This window comes from Antechinus flavipes, chromosome 4 (assembly GCF_016432865.1).
Source record: "Antechinus flavipes isolate AdamAnt ecotype Samford, QLD, Australia chromosome 4, AdamAnt_v2, whole genome shotgun sequence".
NCBI lineage: Eukaryota > Metazoa > Chordata > Mammalia > Dasyuromorphia > Dasyuridae > Antechinus > Antechinus flavipes.
Genome location: NC_067401.1, coordinates 211,567,057 through 211,591,442, shown reverse-complemented (window position 1 = coordinate 211,591,442; position 24,386 = coordinate 211,567,057). Strand labels below are relative to the sequence as shown.

The following is a 24,386-nucleotide window of genomic DNA, read 5'->3' as shown; positions in this document are numbered from 1 at the left end:
TCTAACTTTGACACAAAAGGCTTTTCCAGATCCTTCCCTCTCTAAAACTATAGTTGATTCTCCATCTTCAAATTGACTTTTTTCATTTAAATTTTTTTTAAATTAACAAGTATTTATTTTCTCTCTCTCTTGGTTTACCCATCATGGAAAAAAAAAAAAGAAAATCAAATCTTTTATAACAAATAATGGTTAGTTATAAAAAGTAAATTCCTATATTGACCATGTCTAAAAAAATTCTACATTGACTCCATTATTTCTCTCATGAAGCTGGCATGCATGGTTCACCATTGTTTTTCTGGAATCAAGATCTGTCATTGAATTGATTCAAGTTCTTAAGTCTTTCAATTGTCTTGGCAATATTGTCATTGTCAGATAAATTGTTCTCCTGGTTCTGCTAAATAGTGCTTTTGCATTATTTTGTGTAAATCTTTTAGATTTTTCTCTCATTCCTACATATTTCATGCCCTCTTTGAGAGAAATTGATATAATTTGGTATCTGCTGTATCTAGGAATAGTGCCTGATAGATGCTCTGTAAATATTTGTAAAGTTTGGTTTAAATAAGAGCAATTCAACTAAAAACCTCAGAGTCATTTCAACACTATGGTGAATACTCAGAGGTATTAAGTGACTTTTTAACCAGTGGAGTTTACTGATGAGTTTTCCCATTTCATAAATAATCCTTTTTAGGGGATCATCTCCCTATTCCTCTAAAAACAATTTTTTAAATCACTCCTCTCTTTGGCCACAGGAAGCTATAGGAAAGGAGGAAGTTAGAGATTCTTTCTTAGCCAACAGTGGGAACAATTCATTTTTAGAGTCCCAAGAAGATTACAGTCCTTCAAATTTTCCTCTCCAGGACCTAAATTTGTTGCTTTAAATTCCACTGTTATGGCGGCTCAATTCCTTTTGGGTTTTGGTGTGGTCACCTATTAAATATTTCATAGGAGGGATAAGGTTTAATGTGTATCACCGATTGACCCATTGTGAAAATGAGTTTGTGGCTTTCCAGGCTTACCATTAGCTGAGAGCAACACCCTCTATAAAGCTTCTCTTTAGAAGAGCTTCTCATAGAGAGGAGGATGGAAAGAGGCAGTCCTCAATTTGGGTAAGGGATTGGATTGGAGGCTTTCAACAGCTGAGCAGTAACACAATAATACTGGGCACTGGTACAGGAGGTTGGCAAGAAAGGGGCACCAACAATCATAAAATCTAAAAGTTGGCAGAGACTTTTAGAGATTATTTAATTCAAGGCCAGAGAAGGGAAGGGGTTTGCTTAAAATCACAAGGCCAATGAGTGGCAGAGCTGAAACTTAATCAAATCTGAAGAGCCCTTGAAGAAGGGAGATTAGAAAATCATTTCTTATTTCATGATTGCCATTGGATCTCACCATCTTTTTTTTTTTTTTTTAAAGAATGAAGTTTATGGTATTTTGGACTTATGGACAATTATTCTTCCTCCTGTACCTCTCTGCTGCCACTCCTTACTCTATCTTAATCCATCAAAAGTCTTATTGAGAGTTTCATAGCTGTCGGAGAAGGCCTTGATCTCTAGAGGAGTATCTTCATCTTCTTGTAGTAGTACATGATGAGATGGAGAGATCATCTATGCTATAACAGTCTGTTTATAACTTTCTACAAGTTAATTAGTCATTCTATCATTGTTTCCCTTTTCCTTCCTCTTTCCTAAGGTCAGCTCTCTATGATATGGGGGTCTGTAATCCATTGGGCTTTTCCTTCTAAAATATTGCATAATATAATAATAATTACATATATGACTATATAATATATTATATTATTATGTGGAACAATTAACACAACATAATAACTTATAAAATATTATTTAATATGTTGTTACATATATTACATATAATAATTATAATATATTAATACATTATAATATAATAAACATAACAATAATTAGCATATTACAGTAATATATTATACTTAATACTTTAGAAGGAAAAATCATATATACAGGAAAAAAGAAAGGAAGGAAATATATATATATATATATAAAAATATTACTAGACAGAACAATTATTTGTTATGAAAATAGTCTAAAATTCAAATAAATGTCAAAATTAAGCATTCTGAGTATTACCTTCAACAATGCATTTCACAGGCTATTTATTCACATTTGCCTGACCTAGGGCATCCATTCCTGTCCTTCTATAAAATGCTGCACTTTGAAAATAGGCTGTACAATTTCCCCAACTTCTCTTTATTCTGCAGATTTTGCAGATTCATTGGATCAGCATTTATAGGTTCTAACCACATAGTTGGAAATGCTGGATGAATCCCAGCTCTTAACATTCTCTAATCCTGGATTCTGTCTCTGTGTTTGCAGAACTGCCAAGTAACCAAAAACAGCCCTTCATCTTTTTCTCACTAATCTTGCGAGAATGTATGTATGTGTGTGTATATATGTATGTCCACATTTTTGTTTATGTGTACATGTACAGATGCATATGTTTACATATATCACACATACAACACACACACCTATGCAAACACATCTGTATATATGTCTTTTACTTTTCATTATGGAAAGGGTGTTTTGTTTACTGCCAAGACAGCCTTCCAAGATACAATAATCAGTGCACCTCTGAAGCATCAGTCATCTCTGATGATTTCAATAATTGTTTCCTTACTCAGTATCTGGAAATGCTGGGCAGTCTCTTCTCACAAATAGATTACTTAAAGAAAATGCAAATCAGCTGGAGAAAGACTTTTCCAAGGAACCGAAAGCACAGCCCCCAAAACCTAATACACAGAGCAATTTGTCAGCTTATACTCCTTCTGCAGAGTCATGTTTTGTGTGTATGTGTGTGTGTAATGTATTCAGTGTGATATGGTCTGGCTATTCTCCCAGATCAGGTAAGAAGCCAGAGTTATAACATACCATCCATCAGAATGATATATATATATATGCCCAACCTCTAGACTAAAATGCCCAGGGCCAACTCCCAGTATTCTCTCTTCTTAATATAGTCTTAATTGATTTAATACCCTATTTATTAGGTAGATGGGTTGTTTTTTTTTTTTTGGCGGGGGAAGGGAAAGTCAACATGAGTATTCATGCCTCCTTTCAAACTTTAATATTGTAGCTTTCCTAACCCAGCCTTTTCATTTAGAAATGAGGTGCTAAATTACATCCAGTGGAACAGGATGCCCTCTCTGTTCAGGTCCTTTATTATTATGCCCTTTGGGTCTAACCTTCCCATTAGGGCACTTGGCAAAGAGAACTGCCATCTTGCACAGTGGAAATTTGGGGGCTTTCCTGCTCAGAACACCTGGTACTGTGGTCAAAGTAGAGATGCTGAGCGATGAGCTTGGGAAAATAAATGAGCAAAGAAAGGAAATTTTAGTCAGAAGTAAAAACTGGAAGATTTATAGCACAACGTAATGAAAAGTAAAACTTTCTTCTTAAAATGATCTTAACTTGTTAATTAGAAATCAATGAACATTCCTCTTTTCCCTCACTCCAGAAATCTTTAAAGGAAAGCTGAATGAGTGAATTATACATCTCAGAAATGTCATTCTTCCTTTCAGCCCCACTCTTTAGTAAGGTTGAAGAAGCTTTCCCTCCAGAGGGAGAGAATTTGAAAGGTGTAATTTTTTAGCTAGTTTGAGCTCGGTTTTTGTTTTTGGAATCATACCTCAGGAAAATCCTCTGGTATATGAGGGGGGTTTTAGAATTTATGGATAAAAATGAACAAACATGGTAAAACTTTTGAAAAGATAATGAGAATGGTAATTATAGTGGCCATTAAACATTTATTAAGTGTAGTGCTATGACAGGGATTATGCTTTGTTCAATCATGTCCAATTCTTTGTGACCCCATTTGGGCTTTTCTTGGCAAAGATACTTCAGTAGTTTGCCATATCCTTCTCTAGCTCATTTTACAGATGAGAAAACTGAGAATAGATATGGCTAAATGGCTTGCCCAGGATCACACAACTAATAAATGTTAGAGGCCAGATTTGAACTTTTGACTTTTTGCTATACTCTTGGAAGGGAGATTACTAACACCTTGGGGAGAGGGTCAGGAAAAAGTTTCATATAAAAGGTCATACTTGAACTGAGGTATTAAATAACTAGGTACTCTCAGTAAGGTAGAGGTAAGGAAGGAAAAATTTCCAGGCATGGAACAGTCACCCCAAAGAAATAAAGATCAGGTAAAGATTATTTACTAGAGAGATCTGTAGAGGCTTGTCTTGATATAGGGATGGCTGTCCCATGTGTTAGTAGCTATTATCTATCTAAGCTTCTTATAGTCATTTTTTTCAGGATATCAAATAATATTCCATTTTTTGTTCTTTGGATTTCTACCCTACCCCATTCAGAAAGGCATCTATTTAGTTGACGATTTAGAAATTTAACTCTTTCTGGGTTTTTCCATGTCTTGAAGTTTCTGTTCTATAAGGTAGCATAAAGGCTCACCTTGTTGTAAGAGATCTTTCTTCTTTCAACTTCTAAGTAGCTGAGATCTTGGAAACTGCCTTCCAAGACTTTTATGTCATAATTAATATAGGCAGAGTCAATGTTCTATTAACCTAATATTGTTCACTTTGGTTGACTAGAGGAGAGGGTGGGTTACTGAATAAGTTCCTGAATCTGATTCTGTGACTCAGATGGAGCACTTCATTTACTCAAAGGGGCACTACTGAAAAGTCCCATTCTATGACCAGAAAATAAGCCCTACATAAGAGAACTGCTCTTTTAAAGTCTCTGTAGAACTGGATGAGAGAATAAATGAAGAAACAGGCTTAGAGAATAATTTGCTCCAGACCATAAGAACCCATTTAATAAATGGTTTTTGGAACTTAGACCCAAGGTTGCCTGATTCATGTGTGTCTGGGATTCTGAGAAGACCATGGAGAGAGGGGTATCTGTTTAAAATAATAATATCCACTTAAAGTTGCATAGAAATAAGGAGGCTATCCTCTTCAGAAATCACTGTAATACCATAAGTAGTAGACTTGGGATTGGCAAAAAATAGAGTGTGAATATAGTGAAATCGGGGAGCTTTGTAATAATAATGGCAGTTTCTATAGCTCTTTAATGATGTGACATGTGCTATTATTATTATTCCCATTTTACAGATGATGAAACTGAGGTTTAAGGACATTAAGTGATTTGCCTAGAATCACAATCCAATTTAGTGTTGGAAGAAGAACTTGAACTTAAATTTTCTTGATTCCAAGTCAAGTATTATCTGTTTTGCCTTCTGATTGCCATAATCTTAATGGTAACACTATGTCATGGAGGAAAAGTTAATTGAGAGTAATAAAGATAGTCATAGGGACCCAAAGACAATTATTAAAATTATCCATGGTGGGACTTAGAAAATTTCCAGGAGGCTTTGAGTAGCTGAGAAACTTGGGGGGTAAGGAGGAGATGGAGCATAGAAGAAGATCCATGCTATAGGAATCCAGTTTTCTGGGAAATGCTCTCCTAAAGCTCATATATATCTTCAGTGACTCATATGGTACCTGACACATGATTATTGTTTAGTCATTTCAATTGTGTCTGCCTCTTCTTGATCCCTTTTATGGTGTTCTTGGCAAAGCTGCTGGAGTGGTTTGCCATTTTCTTCTCCAACTCATTTTATAGATGAGGAAAGTGACGTAGACAAGTCTAAGTGACTTGCCCAGGTCCCATAGCTAATAACGTTATGAGGCTGGACTAATAAACACTTGTTGGCAGATTGATTTCTGTCGTAGGGTGGTAGCTAACAAAGGAATCTGGTTATCATCTTGTGGATAATTGCAAATCTCTCACTAATGTAAATTACTTTGTCCTTTGGACTCACTTACTCCATTTGTTAAAGTAGCATTGAATTCCATGCTATCTAAGGTCCCTTCTTAACTCCAAAGTGCTGAGATATTTTGTTGACTGATCGACTGACCCTATATTGACTCAATACAAATAATAGTAGACATAGATAATATCTATATGATTAATGATAGTAATTATCTTAGTTCATATAAATGTGTTAGATTTGGGGATTTAGGGGGAAATGGGAAAATTTATTCAGTTGAATGTTCTCTTTGATATGTGTTCTGTAAAAGAATTAACTAAGGGGCAGAAGGTTCTCCCCTCCACCACCATTGGTTGCTTGTTTATCAGTGTAGCATTTAAGATCCTATTTGATCTTACCCCAGTCTACCTCTTTCCAGCTATATCTCCCACTGTTCCACTCCATGTGCTCATCCTTGAGCATGTCCTTCACTTTTCTGGCCTGTCTCCCTTGCCTTTGTTCATGTTGCTCCTTCCACCTTGAATGCCCTCTTCCTCTGTTCCTGCCTTTGAAATCCTCTCCACCCTTTAGTGCCCCAAACAACCACTACCTTCTCCCTGAAGCCTTTCCTGGTTTTCTCCCTCCCTCCAACTCATCTTTCCTTTCTTTGTGATCACATCTTTGTTCATCTCCCGTAGTGATATTATGTCCTTCCACATATCGTAGTCATTTGCCATATGTCTGGCCTCCTTTCTTAGATAAATCTCTTGAGGACAGAGACCATATCTTACTCATCTCTGTATCTTCCCCATAGTGCCTTGTATGTAGTGAGTGCTCAATAAATGTTTGCTTCTTTACTGATTCATTTCAACCTTGTTGTTATCTTTAGTCCTTTGAAAACTCGGTGGTGGTGGGAATCAGTCCTCTATTCCGCTCTTTCCTGTTGCTATCTAACACCTTCTTGGGTTTTTGTTCCTTCCTTCCCCACCTTTTCTTTCAGCTTATATTCCTTACCACCACTCCTGCTCAGCCCAAGCAGCTGACTTCTGAACAGGATGCCATGAATCTCTTTGGCACGTATCTCCATTTTGACTCTGCCACTGGCCACTGGCTTACCTGTGACAAGTGTCCAGCTGGAACCTTTGTGTCTGAGCACTGTACCAACACTACCCTAAGGGTATGCAGCCGCTGCCCCCCTGGGACTTTTACCAGGCACGAGAATGGCATCCAGAAATGCCATAACTGTAGTCAACCTTGCCAACAGCCAATGGTTGAGAAATTACCCTGTACTGCCTTGACTGACCGGGAATGCGCTTGCCCACCTGGCACATTTCAGTCTAATGGTACCTGTGTCCCCCACACGGTATGTCCCGTGGGTTGGGGTGTACGGAAGAAAGGGACGGAGACTGAAGACGTGCGGTGCAAGCAGTGCCCTTCGGGTACCTTTTCTGATGTGCCTTCTAGTGTGAGGAAATGCAAAACTTACACCAACTGCCTGAGCCAGAACCTGATGGTGGTAAAGCTGGGGACAAAGGAGACAGACAACGTCTGTGGCCCGCTCCCGACTTACCCAGGCACGCTTCCGTCTTTCCCTGACACAGCCATCTTTGCCAGCCCTGAGCAGGTGGAATACCATGAAGTTCCTTCTCCCACTTACATTCCCAAAGGTAACTGCACCATGACCTTGCTAAATGTGGGTTAGCAGGATGGGTCTGAACACCAGGGATTCTGGGTAAAGTTGAACTGGCCTCCAAAGTGGTTTCTAATTCACTAACCCTCTTGTTGAGGGTACTTACTATATACCTCAAAACTCTTACTTCTTGTCAGGGTAGAGAACTATTCTTCATGACTATAAAATTTGGCTTCTCTTAAACTATCCATATAAAAGGATGAGCCAGATTTTAAAAAGTAAATCCATAGATTTTATTTTATTTATAACATTTATGTAATAAATCTTTCACTGTAACTGGTTGTAAGAGCAAATTGAATTTAGGATCATAGATTATCAATTTAGAATAGAAAGGGATCTTGAAGCCCATTCAGTTTTAATCCCTTCATTTTACAGATGAGGAATCTGAGGCACCACATGTAAAATGACTTGCTTGAGGCTATACAGCTAGTTTTTGTCAGAGCCAGTATTTGTAGTCAGGTCTTCCTGGCTCCAAGTCCAGAATTCTGTCTAATTGTTGACTTTACATCTTTTTTGTCTCTCAGCTAAACTCTCAACTAAACACCTAATCATGGGAATTTTACCCCTTTTGGTTGAGTCATAGTAGACTTAAAAATTTCTCCCCTAAGGGTATTATCTTAAAGTAGTTGGCACTATAGTTATAAATCCTGACACTGTAGCAAAGGTTAAGGCACTAAGAAATGTGGGGACTATGGGAGAGAGAAGAAAAGGAAACACAAGGACTGACTTAGATCTGTAACCTCAGACTGAAAATAAGAGAGGCAAGTGAATCATGCAAATAATGGGAAAGTTAGGAATCTTGGCAATAAAACAAATTGATGAGTACTATTTAACTAACATGGAGTAACTTAAAACAACTTATATGAGACATATTATGTTTCTCTTCTGCTTGTGATTTTTAACTTTTTAAAAAAACTTAGTTCTCACGTATCCATCCTACAACAAGTGACTTTGCATTGGAGTTGTACCTTGATGTCTTTCAAAATTCTGGTAGGGAAAATCGATATCATGGAACCTTTCAGAAATGTCCCAACTGAGCAAGCATTTTCAAATATGCTCTACAGATAGTTTTTTTTTTTCCCATCCACTCATTTCAATTCAACAAATATTTATTACACCTACTAGGAGAGGGTCTACCCCAAATATTTTATTTTACTCTTGGGGATTGCCAAGCAGTGATGATATTAGAAGAAAAACAAATTCAGTAGTATAGATGAGCCCTGACTTTGGACAATTCCCTAAATAATTAAAAGTTGATTATAGGATAAATCTTCAGCAGTGGGTTAAAGAATAGGGAGAATCAGATGAGAAAGTCTTCTGTGTTTAATATCACCTATGGCACAACTACCTCAGTTTTTTCTTCAGGAAACAGGTTTGGCTTAGCTTTTAATGCTGGAGCTGAGATGATGTGATTTTACTTCTCCAGCTCATTTTACAGAGGAGGAAACTGAGGTAAATAAGGTTAAGTGACTTTCCCAGGCACACACAGCTAGTAAATGTCTGAGATCAGATTTTGACTTCAGGAGGATTAAGTTTTCTTGATTCCAGATGCAACGGTCTATCTACTATTCAACCTAGCTGCCCAGAAAGTTGCTTAAGAAACTACAAACATACCTATATAGAATCAGTGCTAGAAGGTCCATTATATTAATCCTGCTTTGAATCCTGAATACCTTCTTTAATGCCCTTGACAAATGGGTCATCTAGTTACTGTTTGAAGACCTCCAGTGACAGGTACTTCACTACTTTTCAGGATTGCCCATTCAAGTTCCTAATTGTTAGAAAGAGGATTATTAATCATTTAGCCTTTTTGAAATCTTTCATCCAATTGATCTGAGAGATAACCCAGAGTAGAATGAGAGCTAGGTTTCGGAATCATAGAGCTCAAATTCGATTCCCAACTTTTCCACTTAACTATATGGGTGACTTGGGCAAAGTAATTTCATTTTTCTAGGCCACCTTATCTTTAAAATGAAGTGGTTGGATGAAATGGCCTCTGAGCTCTTTTGGGCTTGATTCTTATGTTCTTCTGCTACCACATAAGTCATGGCCAGACCTTCCTGCTTCTCCTTTTCAACTTTGTTTAAATCCAACATTTGACTGCATGGAGGTGCAATCAAACAGTGTTTCCTCATTTACTCCTACTTATATTTACCCACATATAAACCCCACTCCCAGTCTTTGTGACAGTGATAGTTTAATTGTAAAGTCTTTTCTTGCCTCTTCCCAAAGCCCAGTTAATAAAGCATTTGGTTCAAATTCAATCATCTTTCTTTCTTTGGACCAAGCTGGGTGGGGGCAGGAGAGAGGAGAGCAGAAAAGTCTTTCCATCTTCCTCCCTCCCCTTTCCTTGGCTGTTGTCTGATTGTTTCTCAGTCTCCCATTGCCTCCTTTTACCTCTCTTCCCTCCGGTCCCCTCTCTTCCTTCCTGCTGTCTTTTGACATCTATGTCAAACACATAGTAAACACATCCAGATATGTTTGTATGAATATAAATATATATATGCCAAATTGCTTTCCTTTATTGCAGGTATGAACTCAACGGGATCCAACTCTTCTGCTTCTGCCAGACCAAAGGTACACAGTGGCAGCCAGGAATTAGCAGCCCCCAAAAATGCCACCTTGGCTAAGGAGAGGGGAAGTGTGAATAAGACCTTCCCAAACCTTCAGGTTGTGAACCACCAGCAAAGTCATCACCACCGGCATATCCAGTCGGTCCCCAAACCGCTGCCCCCCATGGAAGCTGCGGGAGGGGAACGGTCCAGTACGCCCATCAAGGCTCCCAAAAGGGGGTCCCCTAGGCAGAACCTGCACAAACATTTTGACATCAATGAGCACTTGCCTTGGATGATTGTCCTCTTCCTCCTGCTGGTGCTTGTGGTGATTGTGGTGTGCAGCATTCGGAAGAGCTCAAGGACTCTAAAGAAAGGTCCCCGGCAGGATCCCAGTGCCATTGTGGAGAAGGCTGGTTTGAAGAAATCCTTAACTCCCACGCAGAACAGGGAGAAGTGGGTTTACTACTGCAATGGGCATGGTAAGTCCTCTCCATCTTTTTCTCAATCCTTCTTTCCTCCCAAGGTTCTAGAGGACTTTGAAGAGAGGGAGATGGAGGCGCTAATGGCTGTGTTGTTTAGATATGTCTTTGGACATGCTTTCAGGGCAAATTATTTTTTATGAAAAAAAAAAAAAAGCAATCAGTGTTGGTTCCAGTAATTTGAAACAGAATAAGGCAACTGCCTTATCTATATTAAATCAGAGATTGCCATAGAAATGGAGAGCTGGAAAAGACATTACAGGTGTTCCTGGTGAAATTTTACTTTTTACAATTGATGACACTGAGTCCAAAAAAATTATCTTAGCATACCTTAGAATAAACACAAAATCAGAATTGGGAGAACTCTCAGAGAACATCTAGTTCATTTCATGTTTGAGTAGTAATTCTCTTTAAAATTCACGATCATCCAGGGACCATTTGAAGACTTTGATGGGGAATTCACTACCTTATAAGATAATCCATTCCACTTTTGGTCATACTCAGTTTTACACAGATATATGACCTTTGAACCAGGCACACCATTAGTCTTTTGATTCCTACTCCAGTGCCCTTCCGGAATTGAACAAATGTTGGAAGTACACCCTACTTTCATAGCTCTCTTTGGTTATATCTGAAATTGGACATTAATAGTTGACCTAATAGCCATTCCTGGTATATATGAAACTGATTGAGCTTGGGCGTTTTGGATCTGAATTTTTAAAACTAAGTTTGCATTATTAACCTAATATACCCATTGCCTTCTTTTCTTCGCAAAAAATGCATAAACTGAAGTGAAAGTTCTCTTGTCTGGTTGGACCTTTAAATACGCAAAACCTATTTATTTTGTGTTTGTCTAACTAAAGATCCTATATCTGGATTGAAAGTCCAAAAGCTGAAGTTCAAATCCTTGATGTGTTATACACACACAGAGACACATACACACACACAATTTTTATGATCTTGGGCATATTATTGGGATTAAGTGAACCCTAAGGTACCTTCTAGTTCTGCCAGTCTTTCACTTTCAACAGAATCCTAGAATATTAGAACTTAAAGGTCTTTAGAATCATAAAATCATAGATTTAGAGCTGAAGAGGCTTTTGAGGTTGCCTAGTCCAACCCCTATATTCTATCAATAAGCAAATTGAGACTGGAAGAGAGAGGTTGAGGCATTAGGGGGCACAGTAGATAAATTGTTGAGCTTAGAATTAGGTAAATCTTCAGTTTAATTCCTGGCTCAGGACCTAACTGTGTAACCCTGGTGATCTAATCTCTTAGCCTCAATTTCCTTATCTACAATGTAGGGATAATAGTAGCACCTACCTCAGGATTATTGTGAGGCTCAAATAAGATAAAATATTAAAAGTGCTTTCCATACTTTAAAGTGTACATAAATGATGTAAAATTTTGGCATAGGCCCAGTTTCTGCCATACTGCTTTTTTCCCAAAGGTTTTTTCCAAAGTCTTAAGTCTTTATATTTGTCAAACAAAATATTATGATATTTACTTGCTGCTATAAATTATACATCTGCTCTGTTCCATTGATCTGTCTTTCTATTCCTTAGTTAGCATTAGAAATTTTTAATGCCTCACAGTTTAAAATTTGTATACAGTAATGACAATATTGTTTTAAGAGTCACTAAATGATTAAATTATTTTCACTATTACAAATACCCAAATTAACTATAAAGGACATATAAAGAAAGATACCATTTACATCTAGAGAATGAATTGATCAACAGAAGTAGGTATAAAATAATTTTACATGTGTATAAAACTATATAAAATTATATATATTATTACATTACAATGATGTATTATGTACATCAATTATATACATATACACATACACACACCTACTTATGTCTCATAGTAGCCATCTTTATGGTGGGGGGAGGAGAGAAGAAAAAAAGGGATAAAGTAATTTATATGATCAATTTATTATATATCTAAAAGGAATAACAAGTTGCACAAAAATAGATTTGCACTTTCATGTGAAAAAAAAAATAAAGCATATATAAATATAAGCCAAAATCAAGGGATTTGTTTGAAGTTGCATACTGGTTTATTGGGCAAAGCCAGGACAAAGTCTTGGATCTCCTGACCACATCTAGCCTAGCACCAGCTCCAAATAACTAGAATCTTTGGTCTCATTTGAATGGACTCACATTCAAGATTCTGGAATGTCATGACCAATGAGTAATAAGCTTTCTAGGACTTTGCTCATTTCTTTAGCTTCGGCATTTAGAGCTTGAAAGATTCTTAGAGGTCACATCATCCAGATCTTTCATTTTACAAGTCAGGGGAAAAAAGTCCTGAGAGGTTTAGTGATTGACCTAAGTTTCTGCAAATATAAATAGCTTAGCAGAGAATCATACTGATATGCTGAGTTTCAAAGATCAACCCTTTTTCCACTGTACCATATTATCTTCTATATGAGGATTTCAATTTAACTACTTTTCTGGATCCCAGGACTGACAAGGCTCCTGCTCCCTTTAAGATGAAAAATTAGTTTGTCCAGAAGTAGGATAGATCTGAATACTGTTTCCTTTTTGCTTTGCTTCTTGTTTAACATAAGCTGAGAGACAGATGGGAGCCTGACCAGGCACATTGGCTCCTGGCCCACTGCAGAGCAGATGACTGTATACCTGAGTCAGGGAATCTCTCTCCTGGAAATCTGGCTTGACTGTGCTGCTTAAATTGTCCTCCAATAGCCTCAATCTCACACATTGTATCTTGCCCCTGACTCATCAGACTAAAGTCCTTGCCTACCCTCTCTGTTTCCATAGGGAAGTAAATTTTGAAATATCTTTTAGAATATGTCAATCTTGTCATTTCTCTAGAACCGCTATTGCTTTTTAGAAGTTATATTTAACATAGCTTGTTCTAACTAATGTTCTCTTGGGCTTCTTCCCTTTCAAGGTTCTCCCAAACACTTGTCAGACTCATGAAGGACATAGTAAGTTTTTTAATAACTAAAACTTACTTCAGCACCAAGAATATAATTTAATCTAATAATGATTCTGCACATTTTTATCATATTTTAAGCAGTAAGTGCACAAAATCTTTTGATGTTTACTACCTTATTTGATCCTCTGTTTGAAGTAACCAATTAATAACTCAAAAAACATTTGTTCAGAGCTTACTATGTGTTAGGCACTGTGCTAAGTACTGAGGATACAAAAAGAAGCAAAAATAGACCATGCCTTCAAGGAGCTTATAATCTAATGATATACTAATAGCTGGCTTAATAGAGTACATTAGTTATAATATATAATGTAGTAATATAACTATATTATATTATAATTCATATTAGTAAAATGTAATACTATAAATATAAATCCTTTATGGAGAAGGAAATGGCAAAGCATTCCAGTATTTTTGCCAAGAAAATTCTATGTATAATACTGTCATCCTGTGGTTCATAGGATCACAGAATCAGACATGATTGAATGAAGAACAACAATAATGTAACTATGAAGTAGGTAAGACAAAGGGTAGTATTCCCATTTAATTGATGTGGAAATTGAAGCTCAGAAGTTAAGGAACTTAATTACAATTACACAGATAATAAAAAACATAACTCAAAATCTTTTGAAGTCCACTTTTAGAAACCCACATAACCCATGCAAGTGGAAACAACTGTCTCTGTGCCTTTAAAATGATAAGCGTTTGGAAATCTCAGCTGGTGGGGAGGCTGAGGCTGGCTGGCACATCTCTTGAGTTTCAGAAGTTCTGAACTTGAAGAGAGAACTATGCTAATGAAGTGTCTGTGTCTGTACTATGTGTAACATCTCTGTGGTGAGTCCCTGAGGTTGGGAGGTAGGGGTTGCCTAGGAAGTGACAAACTAGCCCAGGTCTGAGAGTAGCCCCTCTATTAGCACCTTGGGAAAGATGGGGAAACCCAGAACAAACAAAAAACAACCAATTAGAAAAGAACAAAACAAAATACCCTATTATCCTCAACAATAAAATGCATTGTTTGAAATTTGAAGGGGAAAGATCAAATTAATCAAAGCATGATTCAGGAGTTGTGTGAAATCTAGCTTTTTAGCAATCCTCTCTATGTGCTAATGATCGAAGTCACATTGGCTTTATTTGATGCTATCATTTCTTCAGATATTTATAAACATCTTGATTTCTGTGTCTAATCTTTCTTCTTTGAGGCTTGTATATTCTTCTAAATGAATGTATTTTGCTTTTCAACTTTCTAACTTCCAAGGAGAAAAAGGGAAAATTTTACTGTAGGAAAATCTCTTCTGTCTGATGGCACTTCCATATCTGAGACTGGTTGTGGAGACTAGGTACAAGGGCTTATTGATCTGATTATAACATAACAATTCTGCCTGATAAGAGCTTTCCTTAACCTTTTTTTTTTTTCCCTACCTCTCTGACAAAGGAACCTAACTGTGAGGCTGTAGTGGTATAATGGAAAGAACCATAAATGAGATGTTGAGGCATGAATATTCTAGTCTAAGTTTTAGCTTTAAGTAGATGTAACACTTTAAATAAATCATTGTTTCTCACTGGCCTTCATTTTCCTCCTTTGTTTAAAAAAAAAAAGACAATTCAACTGGACCTTGAATTTCTTTTCTAGCCATTTAGGATAGCTAGAAAATAGAAATAATTGTTTAAATATTTTTAGGGGGAGGGGAGGAAGAGCAGGTCTCTTCTTGCTAAGTTGTTCTTTTCATATTTCAAAGATCAATTAACCTTGAACTCATCTCATTCCCTTAATAAGTTCTGATCAGTAGGAAAATAGTAAATATCTTCAATGTAATGCAATTCCACTACAAGAAAACAGTTTGAAGATTCTTCTTGAATTGTTGAAATTCAACAAATGGGTTCCAGAAACTACAGGATAACTCATACATATGTTGTATTTGAATTTGGAACAGAGCCTCTGACCACTGATGGTTATGTGGCCTTGGACAAGTCTGTACTTTTGTTCTGAGAGGAGAAACAAGAGGAAAATGGCTTTCTAGTCATTTGATAGGGAGATATAAATGAAAGATATGAATAATAACTTGCATTTTATAGCACATTTAACTTTACAAGAAGCAGCTCTTAAGAGCAGTCAATTTAATCACTATCTCAAGTGATATTAACTTCTTCATAGACAAGAAAGCTGAGCTTCAGCTCCCCAAATTGTGCAGCTGTTAGGTGTCAAAGTGTGGAATTTGAACCCAGGTCCAAGTTTCCCACCACTGTTTTCATGTGTAAAAGGAGAAGCAATTCAGCAGATTTTAGGAAAATCATATTGGAAACAGGCAAAAATTCAATCTATTAAGTGGTAAAGAGGAAGTTATTTTATGACCTATCTTGCTGCTGCTCCCTCTTTCTCATTTATTGGCTTCTGTCTTGCTCTGTTGATCAATCAGAAATCATTTCCTTGTAACTGAAGTGAGGAGATAAAGGTAAAGAGCAGGAAGTCCTCAGGTTTACTACCCTAATCCCTCTACTTCAGCTTCAAAAACAGTCTGAATTTAGCTATATATTTTGTGGAGAATAGCAGTTGGTTAGTTTTACTAAGCACATGGTAAGTATGTGCTTTATTATAAAAATAAAGGCGTTTGCATACATTCATTCATTGAGCTAAAAAGATTTCTTCTAGAAAGCAAGACTTCCATTTCTCCAGGACATTTCCCATCAGTTTATATGTGGTGTTTCAAAAAGGGCTGTTGAATTTCTTATTTTGGGACCCACCTTAGGGTAAGTTTAGGAGAGAAATGAGGAAAAGAGAAGGTGAGCAATGGGGAAAGGATTGAGATTATGCAGATTATTATTTTATTTCATCAATGGAGTTTCTGATTAAGAATCAGGTTTAGATATCTTTCTTTAGGGTATAATGAAAAATCATCTTTTTCTGTGCTTTTTTTCCCCTCTAAATATACAGGCTTTTAAGGCCAGTCAATTGTGCTCTCCATGGTAGGTATTTTATCTTGTGATAAATCAAATTATATGTACTATAGAGAGTCCAGAGTGTCTATTAGGAAATAACATATCTGGGGTGCCTGGCAATTCCAAACCTTTCCCATATTGCACCTTTTCATTGTCTCAATTCTGGATTGAAGGTGCTTCAAGACCCAGGGATTATTGGCTGATTGATAACAGAAGTAGAAAGGATTTACTCTCATTTTATAGTTGAGGAAATTGAGGCCCAAGGTCATGTAGTAGCAGAAATGGCCTTTGAACCTGGGTCCTAAGATTGAGCCTATGAACTAGTTGCCATGCAGTATCATTTTACTAATTCTCAGTGTACATTTGACATGAAATAAATTCATTTCAATAAGACTCCAATTTAGGAAAAATTAAGGCAAATAGGATATCGCAGATGGGAATTTCATTCTCTGTTTTTCTTTCATACTATATAACTCCATGGGTGATACATTATCTGGGTAGACTGATACAGTTGCTATGCAGGTCATGTAGAGGACTGGATTGAATAGGCCTGAATTTGTGAAGACATCTGTTAGAGAATTGGTACCTCCCTGTGCAAGCTGGAAATAGGATAGAAAAAAGTTACCTTTTATAGAATTATGTGTTTATAATGACATTAGCTTGAATGGCAAGCCCAGAATGCTTGATAAACATGTTGATTGTCTAGTTCACTTTGTTTTGGGGCATTTGATTATATATTGCTGCACAGTGACATTCATTATACAATGAATGCAGAAAATTCCATTGCAGGGACTGATCTGCATTGCTAGAGAGAGTTTTCTCAACCAATAAAATCATAGATCTAGTTTCCCAAAAAAGTCCTCCTTGGATTAAATTAGTTTAAATCAGTGGTTTCAATAATGGGTATATATATGTAATATATATATATAATGATGGGTATATAAAGGATCTCTGCAACTGTATATTGATTTATTTTTTAACTGTCATGTTAACCCTTTTATTGTATTTTATTTATTTGTCAAATATTTCTCAATAACACTTTAGCTTGGCTTGGATGTTTGAAACCTTATCTAAATCTTGACTTTAAAAAAAAGGCCCAGATCTTAACATTGTTTTCTACGACAGCCTTAGCACAATACTATTCAAATTATAGATGTTTACTTGGTACTTAGAATTATAGGATTTAGAACTCTAAAGGGCCTTAACAATTATCTAATCAAGCCTCTTTATTTTGCAATTGAACAAAAGTGGTGAATAATTTAATGGCTTGTCTGGGGTCAAATCAGTACCTGAATTAATTTATTTAAATGATCCCCAAGAGAGATTTCCTCTCCCCTTTCCCCCATGCAAATTTGCTTTAATCTAAAATTGAAAACAATTTCTTCAACCTATTGGTCAAAGAGAAATCTGTTGGTAAAAGATATTAATGAGGTCAACAGAGATGGCAAGAAGTCAGTAGACTGACCTACAATCTCCAGAACTGTCTTCTGTTGTTGATGTTGTCATTTTTCAGTTATGTCTAACTCTTCATGACCCATTTGGGATTTTCTTGGCAAAGATACTGGAATGGCTTGTCATTTCCTTCTGCAGCTCATTTTAGAGATGAGGAAACTAAAGAAATGGGTTTAAATAATTTACCCAGGGTCTTACAGGTAGTAAGTGTTTTAGGCCAGAATTAAACTTATGAAGAGTTGTGATTCTAGGCTGAACAGTCTATTCTTGCATCAACTAGTCATCACCACTAGTCATCATCTATTTATTGTTGGAATTTATTTTTCTTTGCCTGCTTTTTCTAAAGTGAGTGGCAGCGTTTTTGAAACTCACCCATCAAAATTGCTGTAAAAAAATGGGGCCTTCAAGATGATTCTGTGAAAATGGCAAAGTAGGTTAGAAATCCAGCTATCCAGATTTCCTCCACACACACAAAAAGACAGAACATTGCCTCAGAAGAAATATAGAAAAGTTGCAATAAGTAAAAGTCTGAGTAAAATAGTTCTTCTCCTAAGATAATTTGAGATAGAGATTCAGCCTGAGTGAAATGCAAACAATTCTTGGCCAACTCTGCAAAATCAACAAACAACAAATCCTGGGGGCTTTTAGGGTTGGGAGGCAGCTTCATGCTTAGAAACTTTCATCTCTTGAACAGTGTGGTGATCTGATGGCTGAGAGGAATGGGAGAAGATTGAAAGATTTTTCTTTCTCTGCTGAAGAACCCCAAGCACAGCTGTGCTGACCAAGTGCCTGCTAGGCTAGGCTACTGCTGTGAAGGGAGATGAACTAACATTCAGATGGTGAATATGGTAGCTGAGGGGCTGGGAACCTGCTGGCAGCAAGACAAGAAAATCCCTCATATCAGTTCCAGGATGATCATTTACTGGACAGTGTGGCTTTGGGTCTTAACCATGGCTTAGAGGTGGAGAGGAGAGCCCAAAGTTGAGCCCTAGATCAGATTTCAGAAAAGAAGGACCTCAGGCTTGGAGAATTATTCCCCTAGAACTTGGTTACACTAATAACTACTAAAAATAAAATGAAACAAAAAAATAAAAATGATGTAAGCAAAGGAAAAAGAACGAAATCATTGATAGCTACTATACAGATAGAGAAGATCTGGACTTATATTAAGAAGAAGATAATGGTGCTAAAAAGGCCACCCCCTTTTCAATAAGAAAAGTCATATAGTCCCCAGTACACTAAGAGTTCTTGGAAGACTTTTAAAAGGACATTAAAAATCAAATAAGAGAGATCAAGGGAAAATAAAACAAAAAAAAAATGAGACTAAAGTTATGAAAAGAAAGTCAACCTACTTGATATAGAGAATCAAAAAATTAAGGAAGAAAATGATTCATTGAAAACTAGAACTGGGTAAAGGGAAGCACTGATGTTCTAAGACATCAAGAAATAATAAAACAAAGTCAAAGGAATAAAAAAAATAGAAGAGAACATGAAGTATGTCATCAGAAAAACAACTGATCTGGAGAATAAATCAAGGAAAAATAATATAAGAATAGTTGGATTACCTCAAAATTATAATAAAAAAAATCTTGACACAATATTATAAAAAAATTAACAAGGAAAATTGACCTGAATTCTAGAAAAAGAAAGCAAAGCAGAAATAGGAAAAATCTACTAATCACCATCTGAATGAAATTCTAGGAGGAAAAATTTCCTCCTAGGAAATAGAAAGAATATAATAGCCAAGCTTCAAAGCTCCCATGTTAAGGAGAAAATATTGGAAGCAATAAGAAAAAAGCAATTTAAATACTATGTTATTACAATAAAGATTACACAAGACTTAGAAGCTACTGTGTTGAAGCACTGTAGGTCTTTGAATAATATATTTTGTAGAACAAAAGAGCTGGGGCTATAACCAAGGGTACCTTACCCAGCAAAGTTAAGTTTAATCCTGAAAGGAAAAAAAAAGGAAATCTAATGAATTGGAAGACTTTCAGGTATTTGTGACAAAAACAGAAGAACTTAAAGGAAAATTCAATATATAATTTCCAAGAGAAATAGAAAGTAAATATTAAAGACTAATTATAAGGTTTTCAATAAGGCCAAATTGTTGTTTCTTATATATGAAAATATCAATATGTTTAGGACTTGGGGGGTGGGGAGGGAAAGGCATGGGTTGAACTGAGTATAATGGGATTATTCTTTAAAACTGGAGGGAGCGATAATAAAGATAAAAAAATTATATATATATACATATATATACACATGCATGTATATATCCACACATATATGTATATATGTCTAGAAGGGTATATAATTCTTCTAAATTCAGAAAGAATTAGAAGGACAAATGTGGGGAGAGAGGATAAGGGAAGGACTCTTAGAGGAGTGGGTAGGTTAAGGAATAAGAGAGGAAGACAAGGTAGCAGATTGAAATATAACAGAAGTGGGAAGGGATAGGAATAGAGTAAGAAGGATAATGAGAAAAAAATAGGAAGGAGGAAAATATACAACAATTATACAATTAATTATAGCTTAGAATGTGAATAGGATGAATTTACTCATAAAATGAAAATTGAATAGATTAAAAATTTGAATTCAATAAATGTTGCTCTCAAGAAATGCTATAACAATGAGAGATACACACAAAGATAAAATAAAGTTTGGGAGCAGAATTTATTATGTAAAAAAAAGAACAGGGATAGGAATCATACATAAATCTCTCAGATATAAGATGTGATTAAGTTGGAATGTTGCCATATGTAGTAAATGATGAGCTGGTTGATTAAAAAAAACAAACAAACAAACAACGAAAGACTTGGCTTATGAAGGAAGATGCTATCCACTTGCAGAGAAATGGATGACAAATGGAAATAAACATAATATAGTCTTACATATATGTGTATGAGAGTATATGTGTAAACATGCATATATTTATGTTATGATATATGTTAACTGCATATTGCATGTGTGTATGCATACATATTTGCATTTAAGTGAAATCTTAGTGGGGAGGAAGGCGGGAAATTAAAAGTACACAGAAGAGAACAAAAGAAAACCTACAAGAAAGCAAGGAAAAGCTAATAAGCTTTGAAATGAATATGTAGTACTGAAATAGAGATTTGTTTTATATTGAATACCCTTTTATGCTTGCTATATACATGGCAATGTGTTTTCTCATTTTCTATCACTTTTGCCATTCTCATAGGGATAACATGAGTATAATGTCAAATTATTCTGAGCTCAGCTCAAAAAATTTAAGTAATTATTGTCTAATGCCATTTTGGGCAATAGAAGTTATAGTGGAGATGGAGGAGGTATATTGGTTTCAAGTGAGTATCTTGATCCAGAATTTGAGCCAAAAATTGAGCATTCTTTGGGATTCAAAAAATGTCATGCATTTATTCCACCAAGGTCTGACTAGTGTATTCAGGAGAACATGTCACTGACCACAGGCTAGAGCTCTAACATGGCTCAGCCACCTTGTAAAAATTTGGTCCTTGGAACCTTCTTTATGGGACTAAATTCCTCATTGCCATTAGAATAAATTATTAAGCACCTGGTCTGCTGATGGAGAATAGGAACCACTTACCTTGTAACTCTGTAGCGATTGTACACTGAGCTAGCTGCCTATTCCTCCTGATGTAGTTTACTTAGCCTTTGCTTTTGCTGAAATACTCTTTAGCTTTAATACATTCTGATTATTGTTCATTAGGGTGAACATTACCCTTTCTGATAAAGGGCTTTTTCAGTTTTATAATTATTGCTGGTCACTAGCACCTAAATAAGACCCAATATGTGTATGTGTATTGATAATAATATTAAGTGCTCCCCCAGGATGGTTTCATTCAAAAGAAATCTCCATATAAGGGTAGGAAGGTTAGGCCAATGGGAATGCTTTTCTTTAGTTATATTAACTTAATGGGCAATTCTGATTTAGACACATACATGGCTAAGCACTTTCTAAATTTAGAGAGCTCAAGTAAAGTTGCAGCTATATAAATAAGGGTTATCATTAACATCAAAAGCAGAAAATTTTCTTCTGGTAGGGAAAAAAAAACCCACTCCTGATTTCTAAAATCTTATTATGTAAACTCTTACTTTGGATTGGAGAACACACTGGCTTAAGGGTCAGAAGGAAAGAAGAAAAAAAAGTAAGGAAGAATTTATTAAATGCTTACTATGTATCATGCTGGTCCCTTTGTCAAGTGCTACGTTACAAATAGAAGCAAAAAGACTTTCCCTGTCTGCAAGGAGGTTACATTTTTTAAAGAATTTTTTCAATATTGTTTTAGTTTTTCAAGTACACGTAAAGATAGTTTTCAACATTCATTTTTGTAAAAGTTTATATTCCAAATTTTTCTCCATTCCTCCTATACCTTTTCCATTCTCAAAACCACAAACAATCTGATGTAAGTTAAATATGTGCAATTTATTTGTCATGTTATGGAAGAAAGATCAGACCAAAATGAAAAAGCCATGAGAAAGAAAAACAAAACAAAACAAAAAAGTGAAATACTCTGCTCTGATCCATATTCAGTCTCCATAGTCTTTTCTTTGAATGTGGATGGCATTTTCCATCCAAAATATATTGGAATTGCTTTGAATCGCCTCATTGTTGAAAACAGACAATTTCATCACAGTTGATTATTATATAATCTTGTTCTTACTGTGTACAGTGTTCTCTTGGCTCTGCTCACTTTACTCAAAATCAGTTCATGTCTTTCCAGGTTTTTCTGAAATCAGCCTGCTCATCATTTTTTATATAATAATAATATTCCATTATATTCATATACCATAACTTATTCAGCCATTCCCCAACTGATGGGCATTTCCTCAATTTCCAGTTCTTTGTCACTACAGAAAGGGCTGCCACAAATATTTTTGCACGTATGGTTCTTTTTATGATCTCTTTGGTATACAGATCTACTAATGACACTGCTGGATCAAAGTTATGCAGTTCTGTAGCCCTTTGAGCATAGTAAGGAGGTTACATTCAAATGGGAGAAGACAACACCTAAAAGGGAAGTGAAAGGAAAGGTGGGTAAAGGGGATATGAAGGTATCCAGTGCAATGGGCATGATTTTGAAGTCAGATTAAGTCAGAAACAGGGCTGGGATGGGCATGAAGATGGACTAGCTTGAGACTCTTTATAGAATGGAAATCTTCTGAGAAAGTTTCAAATGGGAGAAGTTGGGTAGCTTGGTTGAGGGATATTCTAGGGCTTGATCTGGCAGAATTTAATAGAATTCTGAGTTGAAGAGGTACCAAGCACTAAGGGACGTTACAGGGTAAGACTATAAATGAAGTATGATCTTGAAGTCCAGAAATTAAGGACATTACTTTTAGTTGTTCAGTTTTTCTAATCTAGTCCCTATTGAGCACATTGGAAAAATTGCTTAGTTCCTCTAGGCTTTGGTTTCCCCCACCCATGTTTGACTATTGACTGGTAGCTGTTCCCTGAATGGGGATATTCTATCTGCTGTCTCTATCCCTCTTTGCCTGCAATGTAAGCCCTCTTAAACCCTGCCCATTAGAAGAGCTCTGGTGCCATAAACCCTTCTTTACCAACTCCCTCCCTTCCCTTTGAAATCACTTTGCACATACTTTGTGTTTTTACTTGTTGTTTATGGGTCCTCATAATAGAATTTAGATTCCTTGAATGCAGGAGCTGTTTTGTTTTTGCTTTGTATTTCCAGCATCTTGTACAGCTGTATTAAATAATTTTTTTTAAATGAATTGAATCAGGTCAGCTAGATGGCACAGTGGATAGTGCACCAGCCCTGAAGTCAGGAGGACCTGAGTTCAAATTTGACCTCTCAGGCACTTAACACTTCCTAGCTGTGTAACTGGGCAAGTTACTAACCCCAATTGCCTCTGCCAAAAAAAAGAATTGAATTGAATCTCTGGAGTTGTTTCTAGCTCTGTCTAATGATTCTATAGGCATGACAATGATGATGTCATCTACTATTTATTATATTTTATTTTTTCATAATATTTTATTTTTCCAGATACACACAAAGGTGATTTTCAGCATTCACTTTTGCAAAATCTTGTGTTCCAAATTTTTCTCCCTCTCTTTCCCCTTTCCCCTGTCCCAAGAAAGCAAGCAATCTAATACAGGTTAATCATCTGTAATTGTTCTAAACATATTTCCATATTTGTCATCCTGAACAAAAAAATAAGATCAAAAGGGAGAAAAAATACCAGAAAGAAAAAAAAAGCAAGCAAACAAACAAGGACAACAACAAAAGGTATTCTTTGATCTACATCCAATCTCCATAGTTCTTTCTCTAGATATGAATGGCATTTTCCATCACAAGTCTATTGAAATTATCTTGAATCACCTGATTATTGAAAAGAGCCACATCCATCACAGCTAATTATCACATAATATCATAATGCTTTAAGTTTTACAAAATGCTTTCCAAGTATCATAGAATTTATTATTATTCATCATGTAAAATAGGTGCTATTATTATCTCCATTTTCCAGATATGGAAACTGAGGCCAAGAGAGATGTATAATATTGCCTAGAGTCACACAGCTAAGTAGAATTTGAAT

The 24,386-nt window shown here is 36.0% G+C and overlaps 1 protein-coding gene across 1 annotated transcript in view; it reads left to right on the top strand.

Annotated features, from left to right (window-relative positions):
- Nucleotides 1–24,386, top strand: part of TNFRSF21 (TNF receptor superfamily member 21) — a 116,799-nt gene that overhangs the window by 33,111 nt on the left and 59,302 nt on the right. The window contains exons 2-3 of the mRNA XM_051997106.1: nucleotides 6,746–7,412; nucleotides 9,966–10,469. Coding sequence (XP_051853066.1) covers nucleotides 6,746–7,412; nucleotides 9,966–10,469 — 1,171 coding nt within the window. The remainder of the gene's footprint in view (nucleotides 1–6,745; nucleotides 7,413–9,965; nucleotides 10,470–24,386) is intronic.